Source organism: Mobula hypostoma, chromosome 7, assembly GCF_963921235.1.
Source record: "Mobula hypostoma chromosome 7, sMobHyp1.1, whole genome shotgun sequence".
Taxonomy (NCBI): domain Eukaryota; kingdom Metazoa; phylum Chordata; class Chondrichthyes; order Myliobatiformes; family Myliobatidae; genus Mobula; species Mobula hypostoma.
Window position 1 is genome coordinate 145,717,031 of NC_086103.1, and position 15,462 is coordinate 145,732,492.

Sequence of the window (15,462 nt, forward strand, 5' to 3'; positions counted from 1 at the left end):
TACTGAGAGCAGATTTGGGGTCCTTATCTAAGAAAAGATGTGCTGATATTGGAGAGGCTCCAGAGGAGGTTCACTTGATAGTTCTGGGCCTGTACGTGCTTAAGTTTTGAAGAATGAAGGAAGAACTTATTGAAACCTATCAAAGGCCTAGATAAGGGTTCTCAACCTGGAGTCCATGGACCCCTCGGTTAAATAGTAGGAGTCCATGGCATAAAAAAGGTTGGGAACCCCTGGTCTAGTTAGAGTGGATGTGGAGAGGATGTGCTCTACAGTGTGGGAATTTAGGACCAGAGACCACTGCATCAGAATAGAGAGATGTCCCTTTACAACAGAGATGAGGAGGAATTTCTTTAGCCAGAGGGTGGTGAATTGGTGGAATTCATTGCCACAGATGGCCAACTCATTGGGTACATCTAAAGCAAAGACTGATAGGTTCTTGATTGGAAAGGGCATCAAAGATTATGGGGAGAAGACAAGAGAATGGCATTGAGAGGGTTAATAAATCACCCATCGTGGAGTAGAGGAGCAGATTTGATGGGTTGAATAGCCTAATTCTGCTCCTGTGTCTTGTGGAATTGCCTGAATTGCACTGGACAATATTTGCTATGAGGAGGGATTCAGTTAACTAGGACACAAGTTAAATCTTAGGAAGATTAGAATTAGAAGCAGTCAGGCTGAACTATGAAAATGATTCATTTAAATATGTTCAACTAAATACAAGGGATTCAAGGAAAGGGGACAGATACTATTAGAAGCATCCTGCAATTTCAGTTCTCATGATGAAACTACCCACTAGACACCAGTTCTATTCTTCTCACTGACCACTGCCTGAGGCTGAACATGACTGTTTGTAATCTTGGTATCCTATCTGACCAAACTGATCTGTCAGCGTCCATTTCCTTCACCAACACTGCGTCCACTCACCTCTGCAACACTGCATCTCTCTGCCTCAACTTATCTGTGACTTCATTACCTCTGTCATTCTCCCTTCAATTACTCACCTAGCCATCTTCCAACCTGCACCCCAAAGTCTGCTGCCTATATCCTGATTCACAACATCCAGCTCTTCCATCTGGTCTGTATACTGGCATCCCGCAAATGCCTTCATCTTTCAGTTTTCAAATTGACCCCTCCTTCTCCTTGCAATGATGCCTGATTTCCACACCACCACATGTATTCATTTCCTTAGACCCTACATTTCAAGTTTTCCATCCCTCATCATTCTCTCTCTTCCTTATGCATCTTAAAACTTAGCTCTTTGACCAAGCTTTTTGACCTGTTCTAATAGCACTACTTTGTTGTTCTGAACAAAACTGTTGATAAACCTCTAGATGACAAGCCACGAGTCATTTTACTGTTTAAAAACTGTTTTATTCATGCAAATTGTTGCTGTGACATGGCACTGAAATCCAGCAGAGTGGGAAACTTTGCCTTCTCCCTCTGTACCCAAATTAGAGCTGCTGAATTAACCTAGCATTCATACTAAATGGCTAGGTGTCTGCAGACTTGGTGCCACGCCTAGAAACTTACTGATTTGAAAACCAAGTCTGAAGTAAAAACAGAAAACACTGGAAACACTCAACCGGTCCAACAGCATCTGTGGTGTGGAGGATCTATTTCTGTTTTTATATCTGCTGCTGAGCCTGCCACTTTCTGTTTTATTCATAACTCTCTGAAGTTACTGGGTTAGTTCTGTACCACAAATACTTCTCCTCACTTTCTTCTTTAGGTTTTACGCAATTACCTAAGGTGAACTAAGAACGGAGATAATATCGTCACAAGCTCCCACTTGTGAATAGCAATGCTATTTGTTCATTATGTACCATGTTGTATGGCATGGACAATCATTGTGTCTCCAGGACCGGCAAATTTTTGACAGCAGTGATTTTCCATTGCCTTCTGTTAGGCAGTGCCTTTACAAGATGGGTGCCCCCAGCCATCATCAATACTCTTCAGAGATTGTCTGTCTGTTTTTCGAGGTCGCATAACCAGTTGCTCATACGACCATCCACCACCTGCTCCCATGGCTTCAGGTGACCCTGATCGGCTAAGCAGGTGCTACACCTTGCCCAAGGGTAACCTGCAGACTAGCAGAGTGCCTTACATCTCCTTTGGTAAAGACGCATTTTCAACCTTGCCATCCAAACAACACCGGGTAATACAAAAGTGCAGCAAGGAATGTAGTACTATGCTGTATGTTTGATACCAGCTTCTCCATGAACTGCATAAATTGAGATGTATGAAGTATCAAAGAGAAGGTACCCACCCCACAGTCTTTTGTACCCTATTGATAGTAGTCCCAGTTTTTCCACAATGTCATTCTATACATATGAAGACAATGAATGATCCATAATACATACACATCACCCCATATAACAAAACTAGGGAAAGGTCAGAGGGCAGACCTCACAGTGTGAATGCTAATCCCCAGTATGAAAATACAAGTAGATTTAAGAAAAACCTAAACATCAATGAAAAACCCATTCACACTCTCGGAAAAAAATAATTCATGCTTACAGTCAGTTTTTCTTCATTTTCATGAAATGTACTCATAAGAAACAAATATTGTTACACTTTGTATATAAAGGCTGCATTTTGTCAGTTCCAATACAGGGGATGTGATTGGGTAATTTTAATCTCAAGTATTCCTGATGACCAAACTTCTGTAACTGGCTAAAATTAAATTGAAATTAATAATTTGTGCATGATTTTGTATGAGAGTTAATAGTTCACTGAAGCAGTGTAAATGTAAAGATACATTCTGGAGAAATAATTTTTCTGATTATTTTATCAATTTCCATTTTTCTGACACAAAGGTTGTACCAAAATATAAATAATGTAAACACAGATGCTGCAAGGTAGTGCGGTTCTAATATCCACAACTCAGGATAACAAGGTTTCTGAGCAGCGAGATTTCATTCAAGTTTTAAAGTACAATTAAACTCCTCCCCTCTTTTTCCCCTTCCCTACACTATTTAACGTCCTTAACCAGTCAAAGAAAATCCTCAGTTGATTTTAACTCTCATAAATCACACAGCACTCCCAGGCAAACATCAATCATTATCAGCAGGAACATGAGTGGATCAAAATAGTGACCCAAATACTCAGTTCCCTCATGCAAGTGGAGTATGCACTGTTTATATTAACATAACAGAATATTTGCATTTGTTTTATTCAAGTATTTATCTCTCCTTTGACCAGCAGCTATTTAGTAGTGTCAGTTTTACAGGTTAGGAACTTGCTAAAGTTTGGATTGGCCTGGCTCCTTGCCCTTAGACCTAACCAGGATGTAAACTGATATGCACCATGCTGAGGTGCTACGGGTTACTTGCAATGGATATCCTGTATAGATGTGGAAGAAAGGGACATTATGCTACTTTAGCCTAGCGTTCATTACTTCAATGAAGTTAACCTCCGAACATCAGTAGTGAAGTCAGCAGGGAAAATCCATAAGAGCTACGGATTCCTTAGAAACCTTTCTAGCGGAACTATGCAACTCTCTTCCCTTCCTGTATCCTGAATAACACGGTGCAAGCTTACAGCATTTAATATTTTATAATCAAGGATGAAGATAAATATCTAAATGGGCTGTATGCAAACAATGCTTAGTCCTGAATAGAAAGAGAGACCATTAAATGAAATAGAGGAAAAATAGAATAATTAACAGAAAGGCTACATTGGCAGTGTAATGGTACAGCTAATGAAGCTGCCGACTCACAGCTCCAGTAACCTGGGTTCAATCCTGACCATTGGTGTAGTTTGTGTGATATTTGGATGTTCTCTCTGTGATTGTGTGGGTTTCCTCAGATAATCTGCTTCCTCTTGCATCTCAAAGATGAAAGATGGGAGGTTAATGGACACTAAATCACCCCTGGTTTACAGTTATGTAGTAGAATTTAGAGGCGTCTGATAGGAATGTGGAGGGAACAGGTTACAGGGAAACTTGGCAGGAGATTGTGATTTCTCTGAGAGTTGATACTGACTTGAAGAGCTGAAACAGGCTCTTACTCTGTTGTAGGGAAAAAAATGGAAGAAAACCACATGTGTATACACAAACACACACATTATCACTTGTTAAGACTACAGAAAATATTGTATCTCAAAGGAGAAAAACACACCGCAGACTAAAAGTTTTAGAGTGTTTAAACATATGATGAATGCGGCTGAAAGGACCTGTACAAAAAGGTTACACATCAAATAAACTAATATGACTGTGATGCATAAATTAAATATGATTGAAGTTTGCAGACTGGGAAGGCAAAGGGGAGGGAGAAGGCTGATAATTTGGAAAATGTATGAATTGTTGGCCAAGGAACTGTGAAACAGCATGCTTGCTGCTGTCCTAAAGGATCGTCCACAAAAATCCTGAAAACACAAGAGATTGCAGATGCTGGAATCTGGAACCATAAACAATCTGCTGGAGGAACGCAGCATTTGCGGGAGGGAGAAAGCAATTGTTGATGTTTCAGGTTAGAACGGTTGATCAGTTATGCATAGTTTATCATTGAGGGCTGAGCAGGTAATCAAACTGAAGAATTCTCAGAGAAACAGGTTTTCTCATTTACTTTCTCCAGTTTTGCAGAGAGCAAAAAAAGTATAGGAAAACGCATTTAATTCAGTACACTTTTAACAATGATGTGCATACTTGACAGCAGTGAAAAATGTAACTTCTTAAGCACTGTGCAAAAGTAAACAAAATATTGATTAGGTAAGACGTGATGAAAATTCTGTAAAATATTGCCAATACACATTCATAAAAAGGCCAAACATTTCTTTAGATGTAAAAATGTAAGTGCAAGAGTCTGAAGCAGAGGAATACCTACGTGACACACGATAACTGGGCTGGGCCCGAGCAAGGCTTGAAGAACTTCTCTTAAACACCCTCTTCAGCAAATAGGCACGCTCATTCAGGCTGTGGACAGAAACACACCATATGGAAGTGCAATGCTTTTAAATGGTAAGCCAGGTTTCTGGCATGTTTTGATATGTGCAGTGAAACAGGTTGTAAGCATTTGGCAAACGCATAGCATAAAATCCAGAACAATTAGTCATTTAACTGCAAGATCCAGTGACTCATTAGGATAGCAATTAAATAGAGGCAATTTCCTCAACCAATAATTAATATACCAAAAATGCTAATTGCAACTTGTTAACAATGAACAGACATGACTTAAGAACCAAACAAAACCTCTTAATTGCTTGGTGAGAGGCAAACTAAATCTTTAATTTAAAGACTCCTGAATACAGGTTTTGTAAGTGTCCTGGTGTTTGATTTAATTTGCTGCTAGAAAACAATTAAGGAAGTTTGCCATCTTTGTAGATTACTTATTAGAGAGGATATGTTTACAGTTACATATACTGAAAAAGAGGTATTTCAGATTTCAAGCAGTTTCTGCTTCATTCTATCAAAATATCATAATTATCGCTGCCTCTTACTCGTTTCTTTTGAAGATCAGTATTATCCCAACTGTACACATCATTCCCATGGTAGGAGTCGGATGGGGGTGGGGGGGGGGAAGAAGTGAAATGTGAGTGGGGAACAGTGAGGGTCAAGGTGGGGAAGAACCAAAGAAGGCAAGGGCAATGGAGTTCATGGGGGAGCAGGAAAGGTAAGTAGGTGTGAGGTATGAGGTACTGTATGTCAATAAAAATAGTGGAGGGGACAAAAATAGTTGTGGGCAGAAGAGGGAGGAGATAGAAAGGAAGGAGGTGAAAGGGTGGAAAAATGATATATGGCTCCTACTGCTGATTGCTAACCAGCAACTCATATTAGTAAATGTCCACGTATGACCTGAAGAATGCTGATAGAATTAGCAGCATTAGGCATAGCTATGTCTGCCTTAGTCTCATAGTCCTTTATCAAGGCTCAAAATGCATTACAACTGCTAGGATTAGACTGAAATGCACTTTGTAGATTTTCCACTGTGGAGTACTACTTTCAGCTGAAGGCGAGAGAAAATTAGGAGGAAATAACAAAAATATACATGAGGCAGTGTTGTGATTTTTTTTTCTCCAAGGAAATTCCAGTTCACCAGGCATGGGACAGGGGCTGTATAATTAAGAATCACAGCTGCAGACCTGCATCTTGTCATTCTGTATAGGCTCCTGCCATATCAACACCATTGTCCTCTTGTTTCGTTAAAATTCATTTTGTGGCACTGGGTTTTGGTGTCTCAGATTGCACTGGAGAGGTCAAGTATAAATTGTTCAAAAACTGTGCTTCAGCATTAGAATTATTACCAATTTCCTGTTGCCAAATTCCATCAATTGTCTAATATTACAAGGAGAATTAAAAAAGTAATTGTATCTTGAGCAACCTAAATTCTTCAAAGTTGGTTTTTAATCTGCAGTGTCTAATAAGAATTTAGTCAGAACACAAAATTAGTCGTGGAGGGAGCAGGCTTTTTCATTGCAGCTTGTTAAAGCTAAGTAAAGGAGATAACTAGTGTTTTTATTTTAATCTGAAGGTGATACCTCAAGAAAATGGCATTCATCAGCAAGAGCTCTCACCATCCAAGACATTCTCTCCTCTTGTGATTAGCATGGGGGGCGGTGGGAGGTACAGGAGCTTGAAGACTCACACTTAATGAATCAGAAACAGCTTCTTCCCCTTCTACCATTAGATTTCTGAACTGTCTGTGAATCCCTGAACACTGCCTCATTATTCCCATTTTTGTACTTCATATTGCAATTTATAGTCATTTTATGTGGGAATAAACGGGACCTTTTCAGAATGGCAGGCAGTGACTAGTGGGGTACCGCAAGGCTCAGTGCTGGGACCCCAGTTGTTTACAATATATATTAATGACTTAGATGAGGGAATTAAATGCAGCATCTCCAAGTTTGCGGATGACACGAAGCTGGACGGCAGTGTTAGCTGTGAGGAGGATGCTAAAAGGATGCAGGGTGACTTGGATAGGTTAGGTGAGTGGGCAAATTCATGGCAGATGCAATTTAATGTGGATAAATGTGAGGTTATCCACTTTGGTGGCAAAAACAGGAAAACAGATTATTATCTGAGTAGTGACAGATTAGGAAAAGGGGAGGTGCAACGAGACCTGGGTTTCATAATACACCAGTTATTGAAAGTGGGCATGCAGGTACAGCAGGCGGTGAAAAAGGCGAATGGTATGCTGGCATTCATAGCAAGAGGATTCAAGTACAGGAGCAGGGAGGTACTACGCAGTTGTACAAGGCCTTGGTGAGACCACACCTGGAGTATTGTGTGCAGTTTTGGTCCCCTAATCTGAGGAAAGACATTCTTGCCATAGAGGGAGTACAAAGAAGGTTCACCAGATTGATTCCTGGGATGGCAGGACTTTAATATGAAGAAAGACTGGATGAACTGGGCTTGTACTCGTTGGAATTTAGAAGATTGAGGGGGGATCTTATTGAAACCTATAAAATCCTAAAGGGATTGGACAGGTTAGATGCAGGAAGATTGTTCCCAATGTTGGGGAAGTCCAGAACGAGGGGTCACAGTTTGAGGATAAAAGGGAAGCCTTTTAGGACCGAGATTAGGAAAAACAACTTCACACAGAGAGTGGTGAATCTGTGGAATTCTCTGCCACAGGAAACAGTTGAGGCCAGTTCATTGGCTATATTTAAGAGGGAGTCAGATATGGCCCTTGTGGCTAAAGGGATCGGGGGTATGGAGGGAAGGCTGGTACAGGGTTCTGAGTTGGATGATCAGCCATGATCATACTGAATGGCGGTGCAGGCTCGAAGGGCCGAATGGCCTACTCCTGCACCTATTTTCTATGTCTCTATGTTTCTATTTGTGTTGTACTGATGCTGCGATTCAACAAATTTCACTTTACATAAGAAAGTGATAATATATCTGAATCTGATTCTTGCGTCGGGGCTTGACCATAATTTTATTGTTATTTAGCAACACAGTGTGGAGTAGGGCTTCCGGTCCTGTAAGCCACACTGCCCCAGCAACCCCCAACAACCCCGATTAACCCTAACCTAATCATGAGGCAGTTTACAATGACCAATTAACCTACTGAGGATATCTTTGGACTGTGGGAGGAAACCCTCGCAGCCCAGGAAAACCCATGGGTAGGACGTACAGAGACTCCTTACAGATGGCGCTGGAATTGAACTCCCTTTAATAGCATCATGCTAACCCATGACACTACCGCGGTGCCCATTATTAATAATTGTTTATTTACATCACTTCATGAAGAATGTGCCCCCCTTCATTGGGAAAATTGCAGCTCTGAAACTTTGAACGAAAGAGAATTTCAAGAGTGGTATCAAAACCACTGTTTTGCATTGGCCTTGAGAAAAATGCTTGTGTAGTCAGTCCCCTATGCTCACAATGATGGCTTTGAGAAAATAGCACTTCGAGGGTATTCACAGTTGTGAATAGGTCATGGCTGGGGGTCAACCACTGAAATGGTGAGATACTGTTTTGGCATTCGTGAGAAGACTGACCAAGATTTATTTTCAGACCAGGAAGATTGGCATTTTTCATGGATTTGAAATGACAAAGCCCCAAACATGTACAAATTAAATTATTTAGAACTATCCAGTCTTAAGCAATGATGTTTTGAAAACACTAAAAACATTAATGTTACTCAATGAGAATCTAATATTTTAAGTTACTACATTCTTTTAATGTTATAGAACCTGAGAAGATGAAATCAAACAACCCAGTTTCCAAGTGTTTGTGGAATGACTTAACTGATTAAAAACAAGTGAATTACAGTGACATACCATCAGAGAGAATACAATACACACAAAGTATCACAGCCAGCGGGGATACCCTGTAAGAGTATCGAGGGAAAAGAGGGCTGCATGTGGGACACGCACACAACACAAAACCAGACAATGCAGCCCATGTCCTTCCCTGACCACTGTGTCACTTAGAATTCAGATAATCTTCTAAATGAGGGCAAGAGAAAGCCCACAGAAGCCTATTTGAATTCTCCTTTAGCAGAGTATAAGCATGTGTGATGGAATTTTAGAAGAACAAATGAAAGCGACATCACAATGATTAGAACCAGTTGGAGACCACTGAAGTACAAGTGAGAAAAAAAGACTTGAAAATCTTTGACAGATTTAGTCACACTATTATCTAGTTCACAGCTGGACCACCCAGAAAATTTGCAAGCAATTAGTGATATAAAAACAATACAGGGCAAAGCAGGGTATTAGAGGTGCAAATCTTACATGATCTTCATTTTGATTGTGAAGCACGTCTGTGCAGAAATATACAGATGAAAACTTTTTAAAATGAATACATAACATAGCAATTAAAATATACCTATCTCCAACAGATGCAAGGAGTCGTCTTCGAACGTTCGTGAACATAAGAGGGATAAATTCTGCTTTTGACAACTGGTTTTCAATGTTCCGTTATTTCCTATTCCTGTGTTCACCATTCTCAGCATCAAATCAAAGCAAATGTCATCATAAAGAACAGTGAACACGTGCACCAGGGGTGGGATTTTTTCTTTGTTCCTGGAACTAACGGTCACTCATCCTGTTGCCCACTTTAGATATCAGCCGACTCCCCCTCATTAGTGCTACAGGCTCCCATTCAGTGTATATGTTGTAATTAGGTTTGATATTTTCTTTACCAACAATGCTTAGTTCTCTTCACCCAGTGTCAGAAATGATACTCTATTAGAATCTACATATTTGCATAAGGGCAATAAACAAATTGTAATGAGAAACTATCAGGTTCCAAAGAACACACAATTAACACTGTTTTTGAATGAACCATTGCAGAGACAAATTTGCTTTTATTTCATCTACAAGCTTATAAAATAACCTTCAAAATGGAGCTTTTCCACTTTACCTGATTTACTGTTTGATAATCTTTTATCGGCAAATGATTATGTCAACTTTATTCCTATTTAGAAGACTGTAATTTCTAGGATTCTTGATTCTCCCTTTCTCAGTAAAATACAACGTACCAACAAAACATCTACAAACGTTTGTAATTCCAATTTAATCATTAGAAAACATTTTAAATGGAATTAATTCATGAAGCTTCCCCACACGTGTTCAGTTTCACATATATTATATAAAAATCACTTAACACTTTGGAGCATAAAAGGGAGATATTCTCCAAAATTACTACATTAATACTGTAACTTAATTACGACTTAATCTTTCACTTCTGACAATAATCTCTGAAGTCTCTTTAATTTTTAAAATTGTTGTAAAGAAGCTGACTTAGAAGCTGACCAAGGCACTTACACCATGCTTGCTTTCAAAAAGCAGACATAATCCCTATGATTGAAAATACTTGTGTGCGTGTCTGTTACATATCCTGCTGACCCCTCTGTTGGGCTATGTCCCACCTCAGAGACTGGGGGGATTATATTTTGTAGCTTTTAATGTCTGAGAAGGCTATTGAGTCATTAAAAAAATCAGACTGAAATACAAGTTAGAAAATTCATGGATGATTTCATCATTCATGGTACCATTAATTTCTTTTAATGTTGGAAGCTCCTCTCATGAAGGTTAAATGTTATCACTAATGATGATGGAAAAATCACTGATTAGCTTATGATAACTAAATATAATAAATTTGTTCAATAACAGCAGCCATATCAATAACTTAACCTTGTTTAGTACCTTCAACAGGTTCATAGAAGATTATGTGATACCAGTAAATATTGTGATCAAGACTGACGGACATAAAATTACACAGATCTAGAGTTACTGAACTGTTAAAGAAATACATCAAAGCCAACCAACACTTTCAAGGGCTAGGCCCAATACTTCTAAGTCAGAAACTTGTCTAGCCACTGGGAAAAAGTAATCAGATGAGGATAACCGATGAACAATTCTTGTCTAGCCACGGGGAAAAAGTAATCAGATGAGGATAATCATCAGACTGTTACAACTATGGCACTGCCAATGAACAATTCTTGTGTCAGCATAGTTTTTGGTTGATCGGGGTAAGGACATTTGAAGATCACGACCTTAAACTTTCCAAGACCTGCACCAGACATGGTAAGGCACTGGACAAGTATTATCCAAACCAAATTCTCCAAATTCGTTGGAACAATAAGTGTGCTAACACCATTGTCCTGTCCCAGGCCAACATCCCCAACACTGAGGCCCTAATTACTCTGAGTCACTTACACTGGCTTTGGTATGTTATTTGCATGCCACATTCCAAATTCCCAAAACAGACATTATATCCCAAGTTCTGTTCTGGAAGATAATTGCAAGCAGACACAAAAAAAGATTTTAAAGTACATTTAAAGTCTCCTTGAAGAAGTACAGCATCCACACTGACTCTAGGCAATCGCTGGCCCACAAGCACTTAAAGCAAAGAACATTTAGAACGGTATTGTCAACCCTCAGTTTGTGGAAAGGGAGCACAAAACACAGGAGTGTACAACCTCACAAACTACCCTCTGCCCACCTACTCCTGCCTTATCTGTAGAGGAATTGTAATACCTACACTGGGCACCACAACATCCTCAATACCTGAAGCAAGTCATTCTTGATCCTTCAATGCCCTTGATGGACTATCGAAAAGGCAAGAATCACCTTAGTGCATGCCCTTCAAAGGCTCCTTCAGAAGCATCAAGACGCAAGTCTTTGTCAGCCCACATGTGGAGTATTGTGAGCAATTTTGGGCCCCATATCTAAGAAAGGATATGCTGTCACTGGAGAGAGTCCAGAGAAGGTTCACTGGAATATCGGGAATTAATGGGTTAATGTCTGAGAAGTGTTTGATGGCTCTGGGTCTGTAGACATTGCAGTTTAGAAGAACGAGAGGGGATCTTATTGAAACCTACTAAATACTGAAAGGCCTAAATAGAGTGGAGATGCAGAGGATGTTTCCAAGAGTGGCAGAGTCTGGGACCACAGCGCACAGCCTCAGAATAGAAGGAAGTCCCTTTAGAACAGAGAAGAGGAGGAATCTCTTTAGTCAGAGGGTGGTAAATCTGTGGAATCCATTGCCATAGGCAGCTATGGAGGTCAAGTCATTGGGCACATTTAGAGCGGAGGTTAATACGTTCTTGATTAGTATGTCAAAGGTTATGGGGAGAAGGCAGGAGAATGGGTTTAAGAGGGAAATAAATTAGCCATATCGAATGGCAGAAGAGACTCATCAGAACAGATGAATGGCTGAATTCTGTTTCTATGTCTTTTGGTTTAAGAGTTACTTATCACTAAATGGTATACTCATCCATTGCCACTTGATACCATTGTGCTGATAATGACTGGTGACCATTTTGCTTATCAATGTACAGCAACAGAGATGTATCTATTACACTGCTGGTCTGTTTAGCTTTTACTTGATGGTTACAAGAAATCTATGCAATGAAAGTTGCATTGGAACTTTAAAATAACACTAAAGTACTGCTGCATTTACTTCTGACGCTGAAAAATTCTAAATTGGGCTATGAAGGTCCAACAGCAAGGTCAGTCTATATCTGATGAATGAACAGCTGTTTTTGGTAAATAGCCCACAAACCTATGAAGTGTATTTATACATGTTTAAATTTTAAAAACACCAAAATTATAGCAATTTTCATATATCCCCAAATGTGACATCTTAAATTACTTAAAAAGAAAAAGGTTATTTACATTTTAAGTAAAATATTTCAACTATTAACCAATTTAATATAGACAAACCATACAAAAAGATATTTTATGTAGGGCAGGATGGTCTTTATAGTAAAATTGTCAATATCAGAAAACATGAAAATAACAAAATACTTAGATTTAGCAAGAAAATTTTAAAGAAAAAAACATAATTCGTTTCAATTGTTATAAATTCAATTGCTCAAACTCCCTTACTGAAACAAAAGTTAATTCCCCAAATCCTGGACTAATGTTCTGTCAAAATGAGTCTAAATTCTATCACAGAGGCTGGGGAATTTACACCCAGTTAATTAACTAAGTCTTGGATTAAATTGAGGAAGAAACTATTGCATTGTCACAGAAAACACCTTAGGTTCACTAATATTTTCCATCTTTATCTAGTTTATTCTATACTTAACAGGTAAAAGATGTGGGGCTGTTGGAAAACATCCACATCAACAGCTGTACTGGCCAATATTTGATTTTAGACCGACCATAATTTGAATGCCTCTTAATTAGCTCCTGACATAGCCTAGCACAGTGCAAACAATCTATTAAAATATATGCATTGAATTATCCTTCCTAAATATTTCAACATTTACCTTTCAACTGCGTATCTTGTTTCCTTCGATAGTGTTGAAATAGAATTAAGACTTTTCCCCCCTGACTGACAGAACTGAATTCTCCAACTAGACCACCTTGCAACTTAAAACCTGCTTGGTTTCTCCCTTTCCAGTTCCGATAAAGGGTTTTTGATCTGAAACGTTGACTCTTTTTATCCCCCACAGATGTTGTCTGACCTGCTGAGTAATTTCAGCAAATTTTTATTTTAGCTTTCCAGATCTGTACTTTTTTTAAAAACACACACTCCAAAAATGATGTTTTTTAAATTTATTTTTCTATGATTTTCAACAGGAATTTGTAATTTACTTTTAAGTATTTTGAATGTCTCAGAACTGATGCTTTCTTTTTCAAAGACTTAAGACTAGCAATTTCATCTTAAATCGATGTAGCAGACTGCTGTTTTTCCCTCATTTTAAGTGCAGGAGCAGTTAAGGCCACCCAGCTGATACCGTTTGATTGCATGATGTGAAAAGCTTCACTACAGAGAATTCTTCCACGGTTTCCACGATTTACTGCTGCGAGATCACAAAATAACTATTTTGTGCTAATTTGCCTCCAAAATCCACAGCATGAGGTCTCTTATAGTTTAAAAGCTGCAGATGCAATTTATACGACACAACCTACATGAAATCCAATCAAAATCTGTAGCATTTCTTTATTTCCTTCTAATCCTTTTACACATGCACAATGGTTTGCTGCAGGAGTATCTCATTAACATTCAGTTATTTGTTTAGCTACGTAAATGTTGAGTTGACTATTAACATTAAGCATTTAATTTAATGATGACCAGTCAGAATAAAACCTTCTGGAACTCAATTAAATCACATCTGTTTCATTAATTTAATCTCCTCTTTTCATCTTGAGCAGACTGGCCGAAGAGATTCAACTTCTGCCGTAGCTAATCCCTTACTTGCCCCACACGACAGCTCTCTTAGCAAATCAATTGATGTGATCAATAAGCAACCTGACTTTAATTTTTTTTAACAGGAAACACCACATATTCCTAAATATATAAAATACACTCTTCATTTGCAAAATTTAATTTAATTTTCACCTGGTAAGCAAGGACTGAAACCCTAATCAGCCAATCTCTGTGAAAAAGCAACCATCCATAATTATTCTATGTTGCATAAATCCAGCTTAATTTTTTCAACTGTAGGGTAGTAAGACAATTCAGAAAAGTAATCATTTAACTCTAACAACGGAAATTATGCAGTAGTACCCAGACTTCAAATGATCTGCCTGTGCAGTGAGGAAGCCGACGATACCCGCGATAAAAATGGTATCAGCCATGCTGCTGTCAAACATTCTGCATTTACAATTGATTTATAATGCATCTGAGGATAGAAATGCCTTAGAGTTTGGAAGTACAAAGGTTAATAATTACTTTATAATCGATAAAGGGAAATGTATTAAGATACAAACTAAAAATTCCTGCTTAGAACAGTTAAGAGAACTTGAAATAAAGGAAGGAGTACAAAGCTATATCTCTTCCAAATTCTTAATGTGTCTTTTGTGTCATAAAACAGTTTGTTTTACCATTATCCAGAAATTTAGCAAGGAAACCTTTTGAATTATGGGATTATTCAGCACAAAAAAACAGCTCTTTCAATCCACTTCATCCATGCTAACGGTGATGCCTATGTGAATTAATCCCATTTGCCTGTATGAGGCATGTATCCCTCTATGCCTTTCCTAACCAAGTACCTGTCCAACATTGTAACTACATCTGCCTCCACCATCTCCTGTGGCAGCACATTCCAGAGATTCAGCACCCTCTGCATGAAAAACGTAACCCTCGGATCTCCTTCATTTTTTTCCCCCTCTCAACTTAAACCTATGCCCTCTTTTTCCAAATCCTCTACCGTGGGAAAATTATCCTGACTACCTTTCCTATCTATACCCCTCATAATTTTATAAAGCTACATAAGGTCAACCCTCAGCCTCCTATATTCTAGTGGGAATAAAACCAGCCTATCCAATTTCTCCTTATAACTATAGCCCTCCATTCCCGGCAACATAGGATGATTCTGTTTCTGCACTCTCCCTGTTGCTACTAAATCCTTCCTGCAATGTGGCGACGAGAGTTGTGCACAATACTCTAACCAATGTAGCTGATTTTCTCATCACGTTTGTGTGTAGCTGTCTGGGTACATCTGGTACAAAACAGTGTTCTGACACTCCATACAATAGTGGACTCAGTCAATTTTGACACAATATTCTTGAAACATTGTGAATTGTGAACAAAAAATTGTCTGAAGTGTAATTTTA

At 38.8% G+C, this 15,462-nt stretch overlaps 1 protein-coding gene across 6 annotated transcripts in view; it reads right to left on the reverse strand.

Annotated features, from left to right (window-relative positions):
• The window catches only part of atp8a2 (ATPase phospholipid transporting 8A2), a 589,180-nt gene that overhangs the window by 2,307 nt on the left and 571,411 nt on the right, over window positions 1–15,462 (reverse strand). For all 6 annotated transcript variants that reach the window (XM_063054225.1, XM_063054230.1, XM_063054229.1 and 3 more), the window contains one exon: window positions 4,824–4,912. In XM_063054225.1, the coding sequence (XP_062910295.1) occupies window positions 4,824–4,912 (89 nt within the window). The remainder of the gene's footprint in view (window positions 1–4,823; window positions 4,913–15,462) is intronic.